Source organism: Rhineura floridana, chromosome 3, assembly GCF_030035675.1.
Source record: "Rhineura floridana isolate rRhiFlo1 chromosome 3, rRhiFlo1.hap2, whole genome shotgun sequence".
NCBI classification, from domain to species: domain Eukaryota; kingdom Metazoa; phylum Chordata; class Lepidosauria; order Squamata; family Rhineuridae; genus Rhineura; species Rhineura floridana.
Genome location: NC_084482.1, coordinates 99,617,234 through 99,643,245, shown reverse-complemented (window position 1 = coordinate 99,643,245; position 26,012 = coordinate 99,617,234). Strand labels below are relative to the sequence as shown.

The 26,012-nt window shown below is 40.5% G+C and overlaps 1 protein-coding gene across 3 annotated transcripts in view; it reads right to left on the bottom strand.

Annotated features, from left to right (window-relative positions):
- Positions 1 to 8,212: 8,212 nt before the first annotated feature.
- Positions 8,213 to 26,012, bottom strand: part of P4HA2 (prolyl 4-hydroxylase subunit alpha 2) — a 72,937-nt gene continuing 55,137 nt past the window's right edge. For 2 of the 3 annotated variants that reach the window (XM_061617068.1, XM_061617069.1), the window contains 7 exons: positions 19,730 to 19,800; positions 19,077 to 19,176; positions 17,166 to 17,219; positions 12,375 to 12,440; positions 11,521 to 11,589; positions 9,481 to 9,577; positions 8,213 to 8,653 (listed from right to left, as the gene is read on the bottom strand). In XM_061617068.1, coding sequence (XP_061473052.1) covers positions 8,583 to 8,653; positions 9,481 to 9,577; positions 11,521 to 11,589; positions 12,375 to 12,440; positions 17,166 to 17,219; positions 19,077 to 19,176; positions 19,730 to 19,800 — 528 coding nt within the window. In that variant the 3' untranslated portion in view covers positions 8,213 to 8,582. Of the gene's footprint in view, positions 8,654 to 9,480; positions 9,578 to 11,520; positions 11,590 to 12,374; positions 12,441 to 12,506; positions 12,567 to 17,165; positions 17,220 to 19,076; positions 19,177 to 19,729; positions 19,801 to 26,012 lie in introns of all 3 variants that reach the window. The other variant, XM_061617070.1, reaches the window with a different exon arrangement.

Sequence of the window (26,012 nt, the reverse complement as noted above, 5' to 3'; positions counted from 1 at the left end):
TCTACAGCTGGGATTGTGCTGCTGTTTCATTGTGTTAAAAAAAGTTGATTTTCTGAGCTCTGTAAAACATGGGAAGGGAATGTTTTTCTTGCTACATCCCACAGATGCCCCTTACAAAGTGAGTGAGCATATTCTGGTGTTTCCATTATAAAATCCCCAGTGTGGAAGCAGCAGCATTATTTCCTAAGATAACCTCACTGGTATCATGTCATGTGCTTTAGGAACTGAATGCATGCTGACATCTGAAAGTTTAGTATTTGGTACAAGTATGAGAATCAACATGCACAAATGGATGCAATCTGAATGTAAAAATGTTCTTTCTTGGCAGTAGGAAAATGTATACGTCAATATTCTTTTTTACTTTGGCACTGAATGCTGCCAGACTCCATGGAACAGGCTTGCATATTTTCCAGTCCTCCCACCTATGCTGTAAATAGGTTTTAATATTTCCAGAAACATTGTGAGTTAAACCCAGATGTAAATGCCATTGCACAAAAACAGATTTCATCAGTGTACAACAAACTTAAATTACCTGTTCAGGAAATTACCTATCACTCAAATGTACTTTAAGCAAGACAAGTGTACTTTTTAAAAAAATCTATATACAAAATTATTGTTCTCTGTTAATTGACCCAGTTATAAGACAAGAGGATGTGAAAAACCACTTGCTTAACTATTTTCATGTGGAAATTAATAGATCTAGCCTCAAGTGCTGGAAAAGAATCATGACAGTAAAAAAGATGAGTTAACAGACAATCTGTAATACTAGCTACAAATTTGCTGCCTCCTGCAGTTTGTACACACAGCAGCCACATCCTACACAACACTAAACCATGGTTTAGTGCTAAGAGAATAAGCCCTGAATGTGCCCCCCCCCACGTGGCTGGGAGCAGGACTTCTGCCAAGTTTAGTTTCACCTTTAAAGTGTTTTGTTTGAACTGGGGATCATGGTTTAAAACAAAATCTGGCAGGTTTCATAACAAGCCAGCTTCAGATAATGCATGATAAAGCTGGCTTGATAAAATAAGCAGTTTGTTTAAAACAGAAACCCTGTTTGAACATATCAGAAATCCTCCTCCAGGCCACACACAAGGAGGAGAAGGGGGGCAGGGAGACTGTGCAAGTGTGTTGTTTGCTAATGCTATGTGCAAATGCAGCCAAAGAGTACAGTAGAAATAATGTCACATAGGATTGCTTACTAGCATCTTCTATGAGGTAGCAATTGGACACAAACCAGCATCTAGTTGTACATGCATCTACTTGCATATGAGTAGTGACTTTTAGGCCAGCCTGTGTTAAGCTGACACCTTCCAGATGTTTTGGACTAGGGTAGCCCCAGCCAGCATAACCATGAGGTGCCGGTAGTCGTGTCTTGCCAGCATAAATAGTTGTGATGGGCAGCAAAAAAATAAGTGCCGGTACTCTGTACTGGTGAGTACTGCCACATAAAAGCACTATATAAATAGCCTCCGTTCTCTCATCAACCATCTCTTCAGCTGCAGACTGAACTTTGCGCTAGTGTCTTTTGTTTAGGCACAGAACCCCAGCATTCATAACCTACAAAAAATGTATGATGTCACAGAATATGTGTTCAATATCACTTAACACAGACTGATCATCAAAGTGTCTTGTGGCATGTTTTAAGTTGCCACAAGAGTCTTTCTTGCTTTTGTTGCAATTCACTAACAAAGCTATCCTTCTGGAGATTACTAGCACAGATAGGTTATCTCCGATATGCCCTGGATGTGCTCATTTGTGAGAGATGTGTGTGTTTCTGGGTGGCATTTATTCTGCCGTGATAAAACTGAATATGCTCCATTTTGAAAGGGCTGTGTGTGAAAGAATAAAGGGATCCTGTGTTAATTGACTGAAAAGTTGATTGGAGAAAATAATAGATGAATTAACTGTAGGCTTCAAAATATATTTTGTGTGGTAAGGAGGGTGAGAAAGAAGAATGGCTAAATTTGTAGCTGATGAAAAGTTTTGCATGGGGAGAGGGACAAACGACAAACTGACCCTGATTGAGAAGGGTGATGACAGACTCGTAGAAGTGGAAGGTTCTCAATGTTTCCCCTCTTAACTTGGATTATGCCTGCATATTTTCCCTTCTACAATAGCCATTTGCACTGGGAAATTAGTACATGGGGTTAAACTACCCTTCCCACTGTAGCCCTGATCCAAGTCTCTTCCCCCCCCCCTTATTTGTAGGAAGACTATGACAGAAGGCATACCCCTCACAGATACCCTGCATCACTCACCCTTAAGGAGGCAGGATCTTGATGCAAAGTGGTGGGCCTGTCCTGGGCCTACCATGCCATCTGCCCTGCTGGTAGTATGCGAGTACTAGAGTACAGCAGCACTAACGTTTCATGTCCAGGATTAGATCTAGTAGATGAGCATCACCATCACATGGTACAATTCTAGCAAGCCAACCTCAGTTCAGTACAAACGAGGGTGAGCAGAACCCCAAGCTTATAGTAGATTCTCTTTGCAAACCAGTGGGGTTAAACTGATTTAAATGTAATGGACTCTGGGTTATTTTCATTTTGGATGACAGCTTTTGTAATATTTGTGGGATCTGAACATATTTTCTGTCTCTCCCTGACTAGATGTCCTAATATCATGCTGTTCATAAGTAAAACCACATTGTTTTCAGGGCACAGATTTTCTACAGCACTCTAGAAAGGAATGTATTCTTTACACTTCCTTTACACTTCCTGGAAGTTCAGGCTTGTTATTCATGATGCATTCTCAGTTCTTACTTTCATTAGCACCACATGAAATCAAAGCAGCTTACCTCTGCTTAACTGGCAGTTAACACTGGGGTGTAAGACGGCCTATACTGCATGGGCAGGATATCTGTTTTGACATAAGTGTATACATTTGGTTTACATTATCTATTTATTACATTTATACCCCGCCTTTCTTTTCATGATAGAAACCCAAGGCAGCTTACATATGGTTCCCAGGCGGTCTCCCATCCAGGCACTGACCAGGTCTGACCCTGCTTAGCTTCAGCAGGGTGCTGGCCTCATGTGCCTTTAGACCACAGCCTGGGACTCATACAGGGTCTCTCTCTACTCATACAGGGTTGCTTCTACATATGCTAAACCACTGAGAACTGTGAACACGGTATCAAAGCCCAGCACTCTGTGTGGAGCCACTGATTCCCATGTACAGCGTGCACAGGGAAGGCAGCACCATCTGGGTGAATGGGGCAATGCCCCACTAACCTTAGTCTGCCCTCACCTGTCTACCTTCCTACTTACAGCCAGTCCAGCGGGTGGCACTGCCTGACAGCTTCTTCACACTTACTCTCAGTGTTGCCTTGGTAGGACTCAGCAGGGATGATGGGAGACAAAACCAGAATTGCTTGACTCTCATTGGGTACAGTTTAATCCGTTTCCCTTATGGTTCCTTACCTCCTAATTTTCACAATTTTTTTTATCTTTCATAGAATCCAGCTCTGGAAATCTAATGGAATATAGTGAAAGTTCAGCATTTGTTTCTGTAATAAATGATTCCGGAAATATTCCATTTGCAAGCCCTAAAATCCAGTAAATTACAGGAGTTTTGCACAATCATTTCCCTACCTTCCCCCCCACCTCACAAAAACTGTGCCAATATTCCAGCATAGCCATGGGAAGCAATCCCCACCACCACCACAAAAATGACAGAAGCAAGGAAGAGGGGTCACATGGCGATGTGACAAGATAGACTTGCAGAGTGAATTATGGGGGAGCTACAGTGGGTGCATGTGTATAACAGGTGAGCGATGGAAACAAGTTGTTGCAGTGTTGCAAAAAACATTTAGCGAAACATGGTAGTATATCAGTCAAAAAGCCACAATTCCTGGTACTGCAGTGTGAAAGGAATTTTAGACCTTGGGACAAAAGCACTACCGTTATAATCCATAAAACTAATGCAATAAGCCCCCTGTGTGAGTGCAGTCATTGGCTCTGGCTCTGCCTACTGTTGGCCTCCCTACCTTCCACCCTCCCATTCCCAATGAACACCAGCCTCCACTGCATGTGCATCAGAGACAGACAGAAGGCAAACAAGCAATTCTAAGAAGGAAGTGAGGCAACTGTCATGATCCAGAAGTCGGAATCCCCTTCTTCAAGTGATGAGGCTGAGGATTCAGTTTGAGGGGAAATTGCCCTCAGGGCCAATCCCAGAAGCATGTAACCTACTGGATCCAGATCCACAAGAGCCTGTAGAGACAGTACCTCTCTGGCCCGAGGAGGTTGCAGTGCCCTTCTCTGAGTCGAGGACTCCATTTCAGAACCCCAGTGCAATTGGAGTCTCCCCTGCTCTATCAGAGGAAACAACTATTGGAGAAGGCCAAGATCCTTTAAATGAAGAGCCACTTCTCAGGGAAGGCAGAACTAACTTCCGAGACAGAGCTGCAACTCTTGTAGAAGGCTCAGTGTGAGAGAAACCGCTACTGAAGCAACAACTGAACCCTTCTCCCATGCAGTATTCAGCCTTCAGTGGGAGAAGGCAAAGCATTCTTTACATGCACTTTCCTCCCAGGACACTCCTATCCCACTTGTGAAATAATACAGGTGTACATATTTTTAAAAAATCAGCTCTCAAGGCTGTGCAAAACTCTAGCATCATACCAAAAACCTGAACCCAAGAATATGTGGGGAATGGGACATGCATGGTAGTGGTTTGTTCTGTTCTCAGTGGCTCTCATTAGATTCTGTGGAACAAAGTAAACAGGCTGCTTAATGAGAATATGCAAACTTCACTCCACAATGGTCCTGGAAATATGGATAGAGGCCAAAGAAATGTTACTGGTTCCAGGCTGAGTGAAATGAGAGATGACAGGCATATTATAATCTTGAAGATCAGAGAATGAAATAAACATGAATCCTTTGCTTTGATGCACGGGATTGGTCTAAATTACTTTCTGCCTTTAGCTGGACACTTGACTTGTTTTATTATTATTATTATTATTATTATTATTATTATTATTATTATTATTATTATTATTATTATTAACATTTGTATACCACCCCATAGCTGAAGCTCTCTGGGCAGTTTACAACAATTAAAAACATTAAAAACAAATATACAAATTTAAAAACACTTAAAAAAATTGTTAAATAAAAGCAGATTTGTTTGATTGTCCTGATGCACAACCTATACTCTGGACAAGAGTCTACTGTAAGGACAGAATATGGAGAATATGGTTCCCAATCAGAAAGGGTGTGAGACAGGGGTGTATTTTATCACCCTATTTGTTTAATCTATATGCAGAACATATCATACGGAAAGCGGGATTGGACCAAGATTAAGGAGGTGTGAAAATTGGAAGGAGAAATATCAATAATTTAAGATATGCAGACGATACCATACTACTAGCACAAACCAGTAATGATTTGAAACAAATGCTAGGAAAGCACAAAAGCAGGACTACAGGTGAACATCAAAAAGACTAAAGTAATGACAACAGAAGATTTATGTAACTTTACAGTTGAAGGATTATCAATACCTCGGCACAGTCATTAACCAAAATGGAGACAATAGTCAAGAAATCAGACTGGGGAGGGCAGCTATGAGAGAACTAGAAAAGGTCCTCGAATGCAAAGATGTATCACTGAACACTAAAGTCAGGATCATTCAGACCATGGTATTCCCAATCTCTATGTATGGATGTGAAAGTTGGACAGTGAAAAAAGCGGACAAGAGAAAAACCAGCGTATTTGAAATGTGGTGCTGGAGGAGAGCTTTGCGCATACCATGGACCATGAAAAAGGGGGTCCTTGAGATTTTTTGAGGCTAAAAAGGGATTCTTGCACTTGTAAAGGTTGGGCACCTCTGGCCAAATGTTAGGGCTGGCCCAGCAGACAACATGGATTGGCCAGGCCTGTTGCACAAGCCAGGAGCCTGGTTTTCTGACTTTGCACAGTCAACAGTGATAATTCCTGCCCTTCAAAAAAGCAAAGGAAGCCAGTCTGTTAGAGAAAAAATCCCAAACCTATGGTCAGACAATACCTGCTAGGTCCAGCCAGAATGTTCCAAACAAAATAGTATCATTTAGTGGCATTATGGTCCTAACAAAGGTATTGTCTGACTGTGACGATGGAAAGAAGGTACTTCCTCACTCAGTTAAAGTGAAGAACACTAGTCGGGATCATTCAGACCATGGTATTCCTGATCTCTATGTATGGATGTGAAAGTTGGACAGTGAAAAAAGCAGATAAGGGGAAAATCAACTCATTTGAAATGTGGTATTGGAGGAGAGTTTTGCGCGTACCATGGATCGCAAAAAAGACAAATAATTGGGTGTTTGAACAAATTAAACCAGAACTGTCACTAGAAGCTAAAATGATGAAACGGAGGTTATCATACTTTGGACACATCATGAGAAGACACGATTCACTAGAAAAGATAATAATGCTGGGAAAAACAGCAGGGAGTAGAAAAAGAGGAAGACCAAACAAGAAATGGATTGATTCCATAAAGGAGGCCACAGACCTGAACTTACAAGGTCTGAACAGGGTGGTTCATGACCATTGAAGATCACTGATTCATAGGGTCGCCATACGTTGTAAATTACCTGAAGGCACATAACAACAATACATTTGTTATATTAAATCAATATAATAATAAGGATGTAGGCAAAACCACAATTAGTTGAAAGAGACAGCCTTGCAGATGTTGCATTATTTCTATTTGCTACATGCTACAAGTACTTTCTAGGTGTCAAGCTGCACAGAATGGTGGAATTATCAATTGATCACAATTTATTACTCTTGAGCCTGATCATTAGCCCTTAATCTTGATCATTCACTGTAGATGTTGTGGGAATCTAAAAAGAGAATGGGTTTAAAAAGAGAATGGATTTTCTCACCAAGGCATTCTAAGAACTTTCAGTATGAAAGTGTGGTTTTGAAAATGTCTTAGCTTCATCTCAGTGTTTACGAGTCTGCCATATGTTGCACATATTACTGTAAAGCACCAACACATTGTTCCATGTGAAATTGAGAGCCTAGAGATTTTTTATGAATGTAGCTAGAGCACAACAAAACAGTTTTGTGGACGGCCAAACACCACAAAAATACATAGTACTTCATGGCAGCATCCTATACTTTGCAAAAGAATCTGAGTTCAGATGTGCTCCAATTGCTATTAAAATGCCCACACTATTAAAGAAAAGAGAAGTATGGCTGCATTGCTGATACGTGGTCCTATAAGCATCTCTGTGGCTTTTGAGCAAGAGTCCACTATTCTTCAAAGCCCCTCACTGCTCAAAGGTGGGACTAGGGGAAATGAATCTCCCATTGCTGGGGGACAGGAGGGGGTGGGGAGGAAGATTAACTCTTTGCATTGGTGTGAGTGCACCATGTGTCAGAACTGGCAACTAAGATTAACCAAAATGGGAAAAACAGACAGGCAGTGAGAATCTACACTTGTATATTAAATATTATTCCTGCCCCTCTCAACTGGCTTAATGGAAAACTGGCTTGATGTCGGCAAAAGGTTCCCATAGCATCTGATTTAAAAACTGCTGAGCACACTGTGTTGCAGATGTCACCAATCTTTTTAGGTCCATTAGCAAATTTGGATTTTTGAATGAGTGCTATGGGCACCATCCCTTCTGGTCACTTCCCTCCTCTGAATCAGCCACCCCTCTCCCTCCTAAGAGACAGAAAAAGAGAAAATACATGTACACAAGTTTCAGTTTTCCAAGGGGTCTGAGTAAAAGTCAGATCCAGTAGAATTAATCTGACTCTTGAAAACCACATAATGCTGAGAGAACAAGTGTGAGAGTGCACCACTCTTCCTCTTTTAGCTCTATGTACTTTTTGAAGAAGAAAAAGGTAACTATCCTCACCCTGTCATTACTAAGGGGGCAGTGAGTGGGTGCTCAGATGCTTCATGGGCACCAGCAGATGACCTCAAGGGCCTGTTCCCATGCGGACCGCAGTGTTGACCCTTGCTGTATCACACTTGAATCATCTGAAGCCTAGGACTTTGAGATGCTCCCCACAAGAGGCTCCTAGAAAGAGGAAAGCCCAATTTTTGTAGCCACTGTGATGCCTAGACCCAGACTTCTTCCTGCTCCTTCATATCCTCAATGTTACAGAAATAATAAATTGAAGATACAGACAACTTTGCAACTAAAGAAATGTACACTACCAATGACACATCTTTTAAAATAACATAATTTTATTTTTTTATAAAAGTTGTATACCCTAGAAATACAATAAAATTTATTTTTCAGTGACATATTTTTTCAGTGACATATTTTTAACATCTAGAAATGCTGGCAATGTTCAGAAGGCACATGGCCAAAGTATTCCAACACTTAATCATGAGAGGACAGTTTCTGTCGTTGGTACAGAAACTGATGAAGTCAGGGATATGAGAAATGGAGAAACAACCACATAGCACCAATTGTACAAAGAGCTCTCTTCTTTCATGGACAGCTACCGCCTTATCTTTAAATAAATAGTGCCATCATTATTTTTCATAGTAGAGTAGGAGTCATTTCTTAGAAATGAACTGGACGATGCACAAAGTTGTGGTGAGATGGAAAAAATAGCTCACTAATGCATAGGGTGGTTTCAGTCGACTTCTGTTGTCCCACATGGTCTTAAGAATTCATTTCCTCTTTCATGAAACCACTTGTTTGATACTGTGGAAATAAAAGTTTTCATTAGGATTATATTAGGCAACAGTCTCATGCTGGGCAGTGGGGAACAAAATTTTGCTGAGGCAACAAGAAAAAGGCTGTTTGGCTGCATTGCACACATTCCCCAATTTATTTCCCCCTTTGCCACATCTTATAGAGTAGCAACAAGAGGTGACCATAGTGGAGCCAATCCCAAATCCAGATTTTATATTTATGCTTCAATGTTTGTGAAGATCATCAGACTAGAAACTTGAAAATGCAAGGCTCAATCCATCCCAGCCATAGGTGCAGATGTGCATACAGGAGGGGACAGGGATAGGACTCAGTGGCACTCTCTTCCAGACACAAAGAGACCACGTGTATGAATGCACATGTCTGACCACATAAACATGTTCACTCAGGTATGAGGAGGCAGGAGAGATGCCTCATTCGCTAATTCCTTCTTGTGTGCACTGCTGTGCTCACAGGAGATTATTTTTTTCAGTTTTAGACGCTTCATAGCCAACTCCATGGGACGATGAAATTTCAAATGCATAATTTTGTTATTTAAAATTTTACTGAAATGCTGAGTTTCTCCTGGTCATTGACATCCTGTTGTCATGTCCAGGATCACAGCTGATCATATTTTGTACTTTTTTTAATATACTATCTGAAAATTAAACATCAAATCACACAAACTCAACGAAGAGAATATGTGATAGGACAACATCCAGGAATATCTCATAGCAATACCAAAAATCTAGACCACACAGCAATACCAAAAACCTTTAACTGCTTTGTAAGCCTGCAATTTTGGCTACTAAAATCAAAGATATCAGATTCTTACTTACCCCACTTACACCCTACTAACACTGGACATGCTGCATGTCGTGTTCGGTAATCACCTTCTCCACTTCTGAAGAGGTTATACCAAAATACTGCAGTCCCCTGAAAATGAAAGAAAAATCTTCACTGGAAAAAAATCACAAGGTGTGCATGTTTCTCTGTGTGTTTGTCATCAAACATTTCACTTCCAGACACATCCTTGCTAATATGTTTTCCCATTTCCTAATGAGCTTGCAATGGTAGGATGTTTTAAACAGCTGGATACTTCAAACACACTCCCTTTGAAAACACATTAAAAATGGAAATGGGGAAATATATAAGCAAGTGTATCAAGGATATAACTGGATGTGAATTGCCTATAGACCCCCTGGTCTTATACTAAGTAGAATCAAAGATGTAGTTTATTCTAAAAAAAATCCCCCAAAGAACCTGTAAAGTTATGGGAAACATGTTACTTACTGCACATACATTAACGGAAGGAAAATCTGTGACTGATGGGAGACGTCAAGAGGGCCTACTTATGCCTTTCCTTGCCCAATTGCTACACACCTCCCTGAAAGCAGGCCAGTTGATTCTAAACTGTCCAGTAATTGCTGCCACCACTTCTCTCTCAGCTCACAGCCCCCCAGACAGAAAGAGATACTGAGGTGCCCAAGGAAATACTACGAACCCCAAGATCCTAGGAATCCTGTATTTCTCACCTGGATCCCTATTACAATTTACCCAGAGAATAAAGACAGCCCATGTTCTCCCACCTCCCTCAGAGAGCAGAGTGATGTGCTGGTTCTTTAACAATTCTGAACCATACCTTACTGTAGACGATCTTGATATATGGGGAGTGTCTGAATACTCTGAGATTTTAGCAACCATGCACACAGACCTAACTGTCCAATTATACAGTGCTTATTAATAATGAAAGAGAAGAGGAGATGACAAATGCACAAAGCAGAATATTGAAAATAAAAGGAGCTCTTTAGCTCCAATTATCTACTCTTGCTACTTACAAAATAGGCTTCTGGTCTCCTCATGAATAACATGGCTTTGATGGTCAGCTGCCAGTTCTCTGATGGTGGGTTAGGGACAAAGGACTGTCTTTACAGTGCCTCTTAACTTTAAGGGCTTCTTGCCCACTTGAGTGCAGCTGTCACCTGACAGCCAATCAGGTCCCATCACCTTTGTCAGGTAAGCAGGAAAAATAGCCTTTCAGAAACCACAGGAAAGTAATAGATACCCCCTGGTGTAGAGGAAGATGGCTATGCTAGTGAAAATTGTCAGCGGATTTCTCAATCCCCCTGCCAGATCTTATGATCTTTAACTTGCACATTTAGAGATTTTGGACGGGAGTTACGGGTTGGTTTAGGCAAAATGGAGAGGCAGAAAACCAAGGCTTTTCTTCAACTTGTATTAATAGAGGAATGGAGAAAGGAAATGTGGCGGAGCATATTGATACATAAAAATGACACAATATAAACAACTATGCGATGAACTCAAGCTGGGCTGTAAAAGAAGATTTTACAGTTCCGCTTTTGGCAATAATTGGCTGCACTCAGGAGTTCCCAGTCAGGAAGTCCCCAGTGCAGCCAATCCTAGAGGGGGCTTGCTGTTGATACCAATCAACTGTCTTTGCCTTCTTTGGCTTATGGCATAGCAGGAGATGTGCCATGAGAGTGCACGCACCAGAATACTGCTTGTTCACATTAAGATAGTATAAAATGTGTGAACTGGGCCAGTGCCTACAAAGCTTGATTTTAAAATTCAGACAGATGCTCCCAGAATCAGATTCAGCAGGCCTGATTGTATTTTAATAAAGGGTTAATAAATAAATGGTGTTGGTGGGATGTGCTTACCTTTAATTGTTTTTCATTGTAAATATAAGCCCAGAGATATCTTAGTTTCACATCTGTTAATCAAGGCAGTTGCCACACCATGTGGTCAACTGGATAGAAAAAGTATAGAACAGAGAGAATACTAGGAAATATTTAGAGTGAAAATACCGATCATACACATTTTAGTGGGAATGAGTAACATACAAGCTCAGCTGTTACCTTTTTGGGCCAAATTGCTGCTCCACAGTCTGGGAATACTGTGGCACCTCCAGCTTCTACATCACTCATCTGGGGGAAAAATACATATAAAAGTTGATTTAGCATCACAGCTGACAACAACTATAAGATTGCACAGATTAATATATTGGAAATGTATTACTCTTTTACTCTATAGACATGTTAAGTCAGTTATTGCTGTCTGGCTTTTAAACTATATAAATATGAGATGGCTAAAATCACTAGCTAACAAGAGAGTCTTAGAAATACTTTTATTTATCAGGATAAATCCACAGCCCATAATCTATGACATTGAACAATAAAAAGGCTTTGAAATTAATAAAAATGAATTTTGACAAAGATTTCTAGGATTAATAATGAGGGAAATAATATTTTATTGTTTAGATTCTCTGTAGAAACATTAGTAACAGGAAAGAAGCAAAGTAAGAAGAACACCAACAAACATACAAAAATATAATTCTCCATCTTTGGAGATTGCAGGTGTTACCACCACTCACCATATGCTCAGAGGCACGTGTTACCAAATTCTTCCAAGCTACACAGCAAGTGGATTGGACTGTGAAAGTCCAACTCAAATTGTGTTTGCATTTTGACCAATTTGTAGGGCAGTACAATATCTCAGAGAGGAGGTCAGGTCTCCTGCTTCCCTGGTGCATTCACTATAGCTGCCCAATTTCCCTGCTTTATACAGTGTGATAGAAATATCTGTGGGCTATAGGTACATTCTTAAACCGCAAGGTTTTTTTGCCTATTAGTGAATTTATACATATTTATGCTGGTAGCATGACAAAGAGGTCTCACTCCACATGTACAATCATATACTTACACATACTTACATAGTTTAAAAAAGTCGCCACACGATTCCCAGTCCCTAAACGCTTGAAAGCATCACGTTCCTCTTTCTATAAAATTAAATAAAAATAAACTGCAAACTTCAAGCACACAGACAAGGACACAGAGGTACTTACATAGTTAAGAAACGTTGCTAGCCTATTTCCTTCCGTTTTGAGTGTGCTGTCAAAGGGTCGCTGAAACAAACAAGAACTTTAACCGAACTTCCAAACTGGTTGCATGTTTGTAGATTTCAAAAAGTGATATGCACTCTGATCCTACGTGCATCTAGTATTTGGAAGCAAGTTGTTCAGTGGTTGGAAACAAGATGTTTTAACATGACGTAGTACACAAAGCTAGCATAGCAGCTATCTAAAAGCAAAGCTTTGTGTTTCATCCTGTGACCAAACAAGGTTTATTCAGTGTAAGCACTATGCATGCTGGCAAGGAGTAAGAGAATTCTTTAGCTGTCCAATCAATAGGGCTGACATGAATAATACTGTATAGGTAAGTATAACCCTCCATTGCAATTGGCTGTGCTTTATTCCAAAATCACAGCTGGCTGGATCACAACACTCTCATTAACTGCATATTTGGATATGTTATAGGGTGAAACAAGCACAAGATGTTTCCACAGAGATATTATTTGAAGCATTATAAAAACAATAATTATCTCAGTTCAAGATACCGCTGACTTTCTGGAGAAAATGGGAAGTTGTCATCAGGAAAAACAGTGAGATTCCTTCATTATTGTTGCTGAACAAGAGCAAAACTGGTTGTAGTCAATTTTATTCATATTTTCCTATGAAAGCTATAGGTTGTTACATAGTGTCTGGGAGAGTTCAGCCAAAAGATCTTAAGAGTAAGAGGCATTGCTTATAGTTATCTCAAAGAGATCAACACAGTATTGAAAGTCAGACTGTACAAAGAGGCGAGAAAACCAGAGAACAAAATTGTAAAACAGAAGAACAAGAGGAGAATTCATACAAGGTACTGTTTTTAAAATAGTCTGGTCTATGAATGTCTAGTTCAGACAATACTTAAGAATTCCAATGCCTTTATTAAGAATGGTTTTGACAGGCAAAGTTGTACAGCTTTAGGTTGAATGCTGGCATCATTAAGTCTACATTGTTCCTCCTCTCTCTAGATTCAGAGGCAAATGGTGGATTGGATGCCAATTTTTTCAGCCTGTCGCAGCTAGCCAACCATGCTGCAAAGCCTGCCTGGGTCTGAAGCTTCTTCACTGGTGGGAACTGCTGGGAGAGAGAGAACCTTATGTTCTGCCAAACTCACTGAAGAGTAAATATAAGGTTGGGGTGGAGTGCCAGAAGAAGAAAGAAGAAGAAAGAACTGAAGATGGGGGTGTAGAGAGAGTGGTGACAGCAGGAAGTAAAAAAGAAGAAAGATGAGGTACAGCTAGATCTATGGTGGTGTAGAGAGCAGTAGGAGAGCACTAGGGAGTTACAGAGAGACCTATGGGGTGAAGAAACATGGAGTGGCTGAACTGCAAACAGGCCTGAAGGTTGGAGAGAGAATGAGTGGTAGCTGAGATCAGAATGGAGGCACTGAGGCCTGTGATGGTACCAGGACAGATGACAGCTATAGAGAGAGAGGAAAAGAAGAGATGTGGAAATAGAGCTGCAGAGCAGTTTGTGGTCAGGCAAGCAGCAAAGAGCGGGAATACAGAGATAGGAGTGCAGAAGAGAGGGAAGAGAGAGTGTGTGTGTGTGCATGTGTACTACGAGCTGGAAAGAGAAGGAATGATGCTTTACAGAGGATTTAGAGACCTGTAGCAGTGCAGAGAGAGAAGAGCATATGCACAACAAAATGCAGAGTGGAAAAAAGGGGGGAATTAAAGAATGGCTTTAAAACACTGAGTTAAAATTGTAACAAAATGTTTTTCTTATAATGTTAACATAGCAAGGCAGCCCTCGAGTTAGTAAAAACATAAACTGAAATGAGTTATGCTTCTCTCCTTTAGAAGAATGTGCAATAGGAGTGGATATCAGAACAACTCCATAAAGTGTCTAGGGAAGCCAAACAAACAGCTGCAGAGTGGCTCGAGAAACTTTACAATCACCGCAAAGCAAGAATAAACAACTTTAAGTTTTTATCTGTGCTGCACACAGAGCCTGGTGGACCAGTCCAAACTCATATTAAATCCAACTGTTGACTTTCCCTAATCTTGGCAATTCACTGTCAGCTAAATTCCAAGTGTGACTCTTCCCCAGCCCTACAGTCCAAGAGTGAAGACCTTGCTGGTTGTTTTGATGCCTGCTTTTCTTACATAAATCTGATGTACATCAATCTGTATCAAACCACACCACCTCAATTTGGACAGTCCTGTAACTTACTTTTTCCCTATGCATGAAAAGCACAATCTCACTTCCCTGATATGCATAGGAAGAAGCAAGAGGATCATCTGATCCATGCCAATACAGCTGAACAAAAGCAACCAACAAAAGTTTAACCCAGAAATACTGGATGATTCAGGGATTGCTTTGGGACTGATCTCTTGTTCCAGCAGCAACTAAGATTCCAGTCTTCTGTTTGGTTCCATTGAATCAGCTGGCATGATAATGAAATCAATCCCACAGCAATAAAAGCAAATTTGGATTCTAGCTCAGCAAAACAATTGTTAAACCAAGCTGTTACAAATGTTCTCAGAAAGCATCAAAACTAACACTTGCCGAGTTATGACATTCTAGCTACCTTAAAAGGGAGAATGTTGGTAGGCGTTAGCTTGGGAGATGGAAATGAGAGAGAGCTTAATTGCATGCCTTTCTGTTCTGCCACAAGATCTGGGGTTACTTTACATCTTATGCAGCAGGCACCAACTGGTGTTATATTGGTGCTTCCCACATCAAACCCATAAAGGGTGGACAACTTACTTGCATTTCTGACAGGCCCAAGTATATGTGTGTGCCTGGGAACTAGGGATGGGTGAATCTGTCAATTTCTATTTCTCACTGTTTCTCATTTTTTCCAATCTTAAGTTCAGTTCTCCGTTTCCACATCACTGTGTGATTTTTTAAAAAAGAATTCCTTGGGAAAATTCATCAGCATTTTAGTGTGAAGTTCTAATATTTTATATCACTTTTTGCTTAATACGCACATTTTTGCAAAACAATTTCCCCTAAAATAATGCATTTTGTATATTTTTCATGAGTATATTAATTATAATGCACACTTTAATTCTAGAATAAGCAATTATGTACACATTACACAGCCAGAGAACTGCACTGCAAACTCTGGGTAAGTACGAATTATGAAAGATGGCTGTGTTTTGGTTCACATATTGTTTCATAAACTGTGAATCAAGTAGGTTCATCTTTAATGAAATGAGTATCTCCCTCATGCCTACTGGAAACTCATACTGGGCTATGGGTCTGTGGATGTTTAAAGACATGCATATGTCATCCAAATTGTACTGTTTTCCAAATCCTGGTGTACCATTGGTATACTGGCATCAATTGTGTCTGCCATGTAAAAATCAAAGCCACCCTGAATGACTTAAATGAAGCTACTCTGCAGTTCTAAGATTAAGCAAACAATGCTTAAACAGTGGGGACTCCCATGGTTTTCCATCCAAAGAACATGTTACAGCGAATGCATGGCTGCCCCAACCAGCTTCTTCTGGTGACATTTAGTTGGCAAGGAAGCAGGATGTGATGTTATCATGGTCAGAGTGCCCCACTGCCTTTCCACTTCAGTGGTTGACACTTGCAGGGGGTGGAGGAAACTCTTGAGTAACATGGTATCACATTGCAAAGAAGAGCAGAACTCCATCTCCTGAAAATATTTTGTTAAAGATTACCGGGGAAACATGAGTGGAGATGTGAGAAAGTAATAGCCACACTTTATTCGTAAGATACAGTTTGGGCCTCATAACAATCTGGCACAATATGTCCTAATTGTTCGTCTGCCGTACACTTCTATATACCTACCAACATTTTTTAAAGATCACTATTCTCATCTGGTATAGGTTTGGGAAAACTGGAAAGATAGGATGTTCATAGAGACAATGTACTGTTGTCGGTGGTATTTTCTTTAAAGCACTACTTTGTCATTACTATTATCATAATGGCCACAGCATTGCAAATAACTGGAAGCATGAGGAGTAAAGAAAATACTGTAGATAAAAACTTGTTAGGAACCTTAGGAACATGCACAGTGTTCTCCTTGCTGTTCGTAAGGCTGGTCCTACAAAGATCTCAAAAAAATACAGTCACTGCCACCATCAGCAAAAGCCACTTATATTTTGGTGGTGACCTCCCAAAACTAAAATTTCCATCAGCACACCACAGGTATCTAAACTTAACCCAACATGTTGGTGGTCACTATTAACCTAGGGCTAACTGAAATATGTCATAGGACTCTGATTTGAGGTCTTTTTCTTTGCATAAAAAGCAACAGCAGAAAGTGGAGGGGGAGATTTAGATCAGGGCTGTGACATGGTGCTGGTGGTTAGCCCTTTCTCTGTGCTGTTTCCTTGATATTGTGCAACTCTTTTTTCTATTTTCTTATTTTTTGCTCTCTACAGCTAATAATAGTTACCTGGAGCGGGTGCTGGGGGAAGTTTAAATTAGGAAAAAGGTAAGGAGGAAGAAAGGAAAGCCCCCTCCTTTTCCCAGTTCTGCAGACCTGATCCAAAATCAGCTCTGCCCCACTGCTGTTTTTGAGCACAGAAAAAGATGCCAGATCTAATTAAGAATCTCCATCATCTCTAGTTTGGCCCTTACACAATTATGTATGCTTAGCAGTAACACAATCAATATATGAAATGGAAATCTTACCCTTGAGAAGTCAAAGTGTGGCTCATATTGTCCTCCCATGCCATAATTAGCAACCTAAGGTATGAAGAAAATGACAAAATAAAGTGCAAGGAAATAAAAAGAAAAGTTTTCTTCTGCAGGTCAAAATAAAATAAAATGAGGCAATGGGTTGTATCCAACACTGCTGTTCTGCCTGAGCAACAGACATTTGCTTGCACAATGGAACTTCCCCCTACTCTCCTCTTCCCTACAGCCCCCTGCACATCCTCAAAATCTGCTCCAGAGGCTTGGGGACCATCCAGAGTAGATGTTGGGGGCATGCAGGAAGAGGAGAGGAGGGAGAAGTCCTGTTCTGCAAGCAGAACTCTGTTTGCACAGTGTTAGATACAACCGAATAATAAAAAATAGGATTTATTAACATTATTGCGCCATCAATGTGCATGTAGTTTAACCCCTGCCTATATATAATTCAACACTGGAGAGACAACAGAGGAAAATGCAGAAATAATATGTGGTTATCGCAGTTGCACTTAATTAGCCTTAGATGCAGCAGGGCACTGGGATTATGTGCCAAAAACTTCGTGGAAAAGGGAAATTTTGATGAAGAATTTGAAAGAAGGGGGGAGGGAGAGAAGGGGGTGTGGCAACACACAGGTGCTTTGGGAGGTAGCTTGAGACATCAGTGGCAGCAAAAGAGAAAGGCTGAATTTCAGCAGACCATCAGACAGCTAAGGCTAGTGGAGCTGAAAGAGTGAAGGTTACAGGCCAGATGCGTTATAGAAATGCAGAGAAATAAGGAAGGCAAGTCTACAGAGGGCGTGTGGGGAATCCAGGACTCAAGACAGGAAACCAATCAATGCATGGGTTTAATTGTCACAATCAGAGAGACAAAAGAGGTGGATTATTTGGACAGCAGGTGCTAGATAGAGCTAAGGGACAGAGGCCAGATGAAAAGACTGGAGAGGATGTTGGAGTAGTCAAGGAAAGAGATTGTCAGGATGTGAGAGCCATAGTTTTTGCCAAGGGGCCAGAGAAGAAGGACCACATTTTTGTAAAGTGGTAAAGGAGAAGTGACATAAATTGGCAGAATACTGGAAACAAAGGGGGGGGGAAGTGGGATCAAAGGTAAAGCTAAGGTATCACACTGTTTAACAGGGTGGCTGGTAACACTGTCCATGGATCAAGAAAGTTATCGGGGGAGAAAGCTTTGGGAAGAAAGATGAGTAGTTCAGTGATAGCCAATTAAGTCATTCAGAGTATATCCATTGAAATCAACGGACATAAATCATTTAAGCTCATTGATTTCAGCGTATGACTCAGCTGAATATCATCCAGAGTCTAAAATGATAACACCTACATAATTGAAATATCAGAGAGACAGTAGAAGATGTAGGATAGAGGAGGAAAAAATACTATGAAATGAAATTGTCTTCTTCTTGACAGCAAGCTGCAGCACAAGTTTGCTCTGCATGGATTTCAAAAATAGCAGTTGGATGAGACATATCCTCCATCCATCAATGTAGTAAAAGTTCCCATTGGTGCACTCTGTCCCATGTGCCCATAACTTTAGTTCTTTCACCTGTTCTATCTGCCAGAAGCTACAGCATTCCTTAGTATCTGGTACTCCCACTGACTGAACTGAGGTGAACCAAAGCAATATGGACATTCCTCAGTGCTGAAAATCACTAGAGTCAGATAATGCACACAATAAAAAGTAATAATGTATGTGTCAGGCTACTGCAAGGTCGCTAAAGCAGCACCCATAGGTGCTCTCAGGTTTCCCCTCCCTCCCTCTGAAAGTAGGCTTTAAAGATGTATCCGGTTGTAGCCAGCAGAAATGGTTTGTGTGTGTGCTTGGCTGCAGGGTGTGTGTTGCGCATACAAAAGTTTCTCCAGTTTGCAAATGTACTGGCACTGTACTTTTGTAGTTACCTGCAATAATTCAGCTGTTTTCACTGTTAATCCTGTGATCTGCTCCATTCGATGGTTCACTTTGGCAACAACCAAATCATCATCTTCCTCCAGCCATGAACTTCCAGAAAAGAATTTTATTATTATTATTATTATTATTATTATATCTCGCCCTTCCTCCCAAAGGAGGAAATATAAACAGAACAATTTAACCAGGACAAACATACTAAACACAGTTAAAAACATTCCAAAACATGATTACAATTAAAAACATTGTACAACAGTTAAAATATTGTACACAGCTTAAAAACCTTTTTTTTATCAGTGATCTAACTCTCTCCAATCATTGTGAAGCCATGTATATATAATATTCCTAATATACACCTCTCATTACCCCTGGCCATTGGCCATGCTGGCTGGGGGTGATGGAATTTGGAATCCAACAACATCTGGAGGGCCACAGGTTCCCCATCCCTACCTTTATCATTTTGCTAATCATTAAAGGGGGGATCAATAAATTGCTTCTTGGAATATTGAGTATTGTTCAGTATGGGTCAACATCAAAATATAAAAACCCAGACATTAGAAACTAAGTTTTAATGTTTATTAAAAATACTTGAAAATTCCTCATAAGGAAAGAGAATAAAGCAAATCTGTAACCTCAGACAGCTTACCTTTTAGACACCCGGTAGCTTGCTACAGTTAGTACACCTGTCTTGGGATCACGTACAGTAGCTCTTGCCAACTGTATCAAAAGAAGTGAAACATAGAAGCAAACAGAAAGTGATTGTATGTAAGAGGCAAGAAAGCTTTATTTTATTTTTTTACAGACAGGATTGGTTAAGGTAAGGGTTTATTTATTGTAGATCAGCATTCCCCAACCAGATGCTCTCTAGATGCTTAGGCCTGCACCTTCCATAAGCTCCACAGCCTAGTAAAACAGACTAGTAAAATCAGCAGGGCTGGCACAGTGACATCATCTAACTAGGTATTGTAGCACTAAACATACATGATAGGAATTGCATCTTCTTTGAGGTACTTGTATTTAATGATCCTTCTGGAGTGTTGCTGGTGTTGCTACTCTCTGGAAGCATCTTTAGATTTAGTCCAGGGGTGGGGACCTTTTTTTCAGCCCAAGGGCCATATTCTATTCTGGGCAACCTTCCTGGCCACATATCCATGGTTGGCAATGACAGAGGCAAAAGTGGGTTGCACAATGAATGTAAAATTTATCTTTGTAAATGTAGCCTAGTTTCTACACACACCCCTCTATTTTCTGCATCCAGGCAAACAAGGGGCATTATCTGAGTTCAAGGACACAATGCAGACAGGCAAAAACACTCAAGGAGGGTGTGACGCAGGGTCAATGAGAGGAGGGGCCTGGGCAGAAGGGGTGTGACAGAGTCCCAAGGGTCAGAAGGCCACACTGGGCATGAGGTTTCCCATCCCTAATTCAGTCTGACTTATGATGAGAAGCATTCAGAATAAGATTATTCTCAGAATTTTATACTGGAAACTGGTACATTCGCTATAGCTGCCCAATTTCCCTGCTTTTAAAAAAAATGGAAATGGACTGCCTTCAAGTTGATCCCGACTTATGGCAACCCTATGAATAGGGTTTTCATGGTAAGCGGTATTCACAGGGGGTTTACCATTGCCTCCCTCTGAGGCTAGTCCTCTGAGGCTAGGGCTAGCCCCTTCCTTGTCCACAACTGCCAGCTGGGGGGCAATTTAGAAGCTTGACAGAAATATCTGTTGGCTATAGGTATGTTCTTAAACCGCAAGGGCTTTTTTTGCCTATTAGTGAATTATAATAAGGATCAGCAGCTTTAAAACCTTGAGCCAGATCTGGTCCTTGAAGGATAGCACCAGTTGCTATCCTAGCAATTAGAGAGGTGAGTGGAAGGAATGGCAATTATAAAGATGGAACTTGCCAGTAAACCATTTTCGGTAATACTGAGGGACCTTGGGCCACTGGTCTCCACCATTCTTTAAAGTGACCCTCCAGTAAAATTTGTTGCTGATCAACAATTACAGTGCTGTCATTTATTTATACCAACAAACTTTGGCTAAGATTTACTGCGTCCATTAGAATCTATACAGCCATAACAGTTTTCTACCTTATAATTTTTTCCTCTCATGTTTGATAATATTTTTCTCCACATTCTCTCATTTGCTTTTCAATCCACTTATTAATTTTATTGTCTTGGCATGTAGTTTTTGGCACAATTAAGTGGCAAAAGTTTGACTTATCTATTATTCTGTTGCAGGCTCTTTCTCCACAAATTATAGCCAGATACTCAGTCTTTTGAACAGTAATTGTACAATAAAGTATTGGTTCCAATGCTATAATTCTGAACTTCACATTCATGTCTGCAATTGTCTTAACCTTGCCGTATGGTTCTATCTGAAGGCTTCCATTGACATAAACAAGAAAGAAAATACACTACCTACATCCTTATATTAATTAGTGATGAATGATAGTCCCTCAGCTTAATTTGGAATCAGGTCAGCAATTACAAGCATCATTGGACCATTGTTGAAAAAAATTCATTTCCCTCCAAGAGTTCTTAATTGACTTATAATGTTGATTGCACCTTCTTATATTAAAATTTCATTCGTTTTAACCAAATTCTGGGCACTAAGTTTAGCACAGAGCTAAGCAGACACCACCAAATGTGATTTTTTAAGGCCCCAGGAACCACTGGGGAAGACAACTGTGGCTCCTAAGGGTTGGGGAAACCAAGTCTATAGCGTTATGAGCTAAGCAAATTCATATTTTGAACTTCAGCAATATCACAATATGAACTGCATTCCTCCTGGTTGATGGTGAACTATTACCTCTGCAGCAATTCTAGTTTACACTCTACTATAAATTACAGCTAGTGATTAACCAATGAGTGCAAGTGGTAGACGGAAAATAAAATTTCCCAACCCAATCACATCTGCATTTGATAAACTACATGTGTAGAGATGATGCAATTAACATTAATGCAAAAAGATTTGTTCCACTATAAACCTTAGTTTGATCTCATTTATAATACAGTAAAACAGCTTTATTTTAAGCAAAAGTAGCCCATTAGTTTAGTACTTTTTTCCATGGGCTAAACCACCACGGTTTTGAAGTACAACACTTTGCACAGTCTAGAAGGATTGTAATCAGCATCAGAGTGCAACTCTGCTGCTTGCTTACATGCATCTAATCAAAGTCTGAAGAAGCTGTATATCTGCTATTTTTAAATTTGCACACCACTCAACATAAAGCACTATGTTGACTCTAAAAAAAGAATCTTTCTCGAAATTTGATATGCCTTCATTTAAAAACTAAAGGCGGCTTCACACATGCATATATCATGCCAAGGATGGCCATTTTGGAAAACGGATGTACTCCCAACTGCGCAAATGACTGCACATGGAAAGTATTTACTTTGAACAACACACATGGAAAACACACCCGCTGCTACTTTTCAATATTTTGGGTTCATTCAGTGTTTTTTGATACCTAAGAAAAGTTGCTGTTTTTCAAGCATGAGGTAATGGTGAAGTATTGGGAAAATATCTCTTACATTTATAGAGGTGAAAGCCATGAAGCAGCCAGAAAAATTTCAGCCAAGGCAAACTGGCTGATGAATATAGAGTTATTATGTCTCCAAAAGGTATCAGTTTCTTATTCCATCTCCAGAGGTTTACATCATTCATTCAGTAATAAATGCAGAAGAGTTATACTGACCCTGCACTACTGCATTTCGTTGTGTTACAGCTGTTGTTGTTATGTGCCTCCAAGTCGACGACGACTTATGCTGACCCTATGAATCAGGGACCTCCAACAGCATCTGTCATGAACCACCCTGTTCAGATCTTGCAAGTTCAGGTCTGTGGCTTCCTTTATGGAATCAATCCATCTCTTCTTTGGCCTTCCTCTTTTTCTACTCCCTTCTGTTTTTCCCAGCATTATTATCTTTTTAATGAATCATGTCTTCTCATTGTGTGTCCAAAGTATAACAACCTCAGTTTCATCATTTTAGCTTCTAGCGATAGTTCTGGTTTAATTTGTTCTAACACCCAATTATTTGTCTTTTTCACAATCCATGGTATGCGCAAAGCTCTCCTCCAACACCACATTTCAAATGAGTTGATTTTTCTCTTATCCCCATTTTTCACTGTTCAACTTTCACATCCATACACAGAGATCGGGAATATCATGGTCTGAATGACCCTGACTTTAGTGTTCAGTGATACATCTTTGCATTTGAGGACCTTTTCTAGTTCTCTCACAGCTGCCCTCCCCTGTCCTAGCCTTCTTCTGATTTCTTGACCATTGTCTCCGTTTTGGTTAATGACTGTGCCAAGGTATTGATAATCCTTGACAAGTTCAATGTCTGCATTGTCAATAAATGCCATTATAGTTTCTGTACCCAGTGCTTTGTAGATAACAAGCTAAAGAAAATCTCACTCAGCTAAATTGCATTTGACAAGCTTCCTCCATCAAGTCATTTTATGAAAGGTTGTTTTTTTTTAATGTGAATGGCCACAGCTCAGTAGAAAAGAACACATTTCAGTGAAAGAGAATTTAGGGTGATAGGTTCATTTCCTGCCTTCTTCAGTTAAATGGATTTCAGGTGATGTGAAAGACATTTGACAGAGATCCTGGAGTGCTGCTCCCAATCAGAGTAGTCAATACTGATTGTAGAGACACATCTGCAGTTTTGCAGGCTTCAGTGCATCTTCATCTCTGTTTTCTGAATGCGGAATACACAATGCTAGACAAGCTCTGCCCCCTTTTACTCCAAAACCTTGTAAGTTGCAGCTCTAGCACATTTTACCTTGAAGTCAGCTTCACAGGGACTTCTGAACTGATTGACCCATCAACCCTGTTCCCACTCCAGGTATGTCCAATGAACACATTTTTCTGTAGGCTCAGACAGTACAGTGATTGTCCAACACTTTGCTGTGGACAGTACTAAGCAACAGTGGGGAAAGGAGATGTGTTCAGCCTGGGCAGAGTTGTTTCAAAACGTAGCCAGAGAAAATGGCCTGGCTTCTATTGAAGCAACTAGAGGGTCTGCAACCTCAGGTAGATACGCCAATTGTCTCACTCAATGTTTTTTTTATAATATAATGTTAAACTATGGTTTAATGTGAAGTGAATGAGCCTCAGGTTCATCCGTTTCCCCATTCCCTCTCTTTATATCCAGCATGGCTGCATGGAGGAAATTGGAAGCGTTCACTTCCATTTTTAACTAACTACAATTTATCATTATGTTGGTATGTCAAAAACCAATGTGAAGTATGAATAAACAATGAATTGTATCCAACTTAGTTCTAGGCAGAAGTATGGCAAAACTCATCAAGAGGGCTTTAAACTAAAGCCTCTGGGGGGTGGAGATGATAGCTTAAAGACCGATCCAAAGACAGCGGGTTGTAAACGCAAGGATTTGAAGGGTACAGGAGACACTGGGAGAAAGGGATGCACGGCAAAGCTCACAGTTTATTAACGGAGGAATCCAATCAGGACAAAAGAGACTTCTGGTGTCTATATACCAACGCGTGGAGCCTGGGAAACAAGCAAGACGAGCTTGAAGTCTTAGTGCATCAAGGCAAATATGACTTCATAGGGATAACAGAGACTTGGTGGGATGACTCCCATGATTGGAATATAGCCATTCAAGGATATAAACTCTACAGAAATAACAGAAGCAACAGAAAAGGAGGGGGAGTAGCGTTATATGTCAAAGACAAATACACCTCTATGGAAATCCAAGAGAGCGAACAAAGTGGTCCGGTAGAGATCATCTGGGTAAAAATAAATGGAGAAACAAATAAAACCGACATGGTAGTAGGTGTCTACTACAGACCCCCTGGCCAAGAAGAGGTGGTAGATGAGGCCTTTCTCAAACAAATCTCTGAAATCTCAAGGAGGCAAGAAGTAGTAGTGATGGGGGACTTCAACTACCTGGATATCTGCTGGGAGACAAACTCTGCGAAGCACAAAGCCTCCAACAAATTCCTGATGGGCCTTGCTGATAATTTCCTCTTTCAAAAAGTAGAAGAAGGAACAAGGGGATCAGCAATCCTGGACCTGATCTTAACTAACAGGGATGAATTGGTCACGGGAATTAAAGCGGTCGGTACCTTGGGGGAAAGTGACCACGTAATGCTGGAATTTGTGATTCTGGGGAAAGCCAAAGAAGAATATAGTCAAATATGGACCTTGGATTTCAGGAAAGCCGATTTTAGCAAGCTCAGGGAAATGATGGGTAGGATCCCGTGGCTAGATAAAATAAAAAAATAAAATAAAATTTTATTTATTAGTCGCCCATCTGTCCGAGTAAACGGATACTCTGGGCGATGTACAACAATACAATACAACAATTCAGTACAGTATAAAATAATACATAATCAACAAAACACAACATCAGCATCAATTCAACTAAAACCATCTTCAATAAATACTATTAAAACTAATCCCCCTCAGAAATCCCATAGGCCTGCCTGAATAGCCAGGTCTTTAAGGCTCGGCGAAAACTCATCAGGGAGGGGGCATGACGGAGGTCAAAAGGAAGCGAGTTCCAGAGGGTGGGGGCCACAATCGAAAATGCCCTCTCTCTGGTCCGCACCAGCCTAGCTGTTTTCACCGGTGGGACCGAGAGAAGGTCTTGCGAGGCTGAACTCGTTAGGCGGCATGATTGGTGATACTGGAGGCGGTCCTTCAGATAAACTGGGCCGAAACTGTATAGGGTTTTAAAGGTCAATACCAACACCTTGAATTGGGCCCGGTAAACAACTGGTAACCAGATAGATTAAAGAAAAAAGGAGCCCAAGAAGCGTGGGAGTTCATGAAGAACGTATTACAAAAAGCGCAATCGCAAACAATTCCAAAGAGGAAGAAAAACGGAAGACATCGGAAAAAGCCAATGTGGCTACATGGAAGACTGGTGGAGGAGGTAAAAGTAAAAA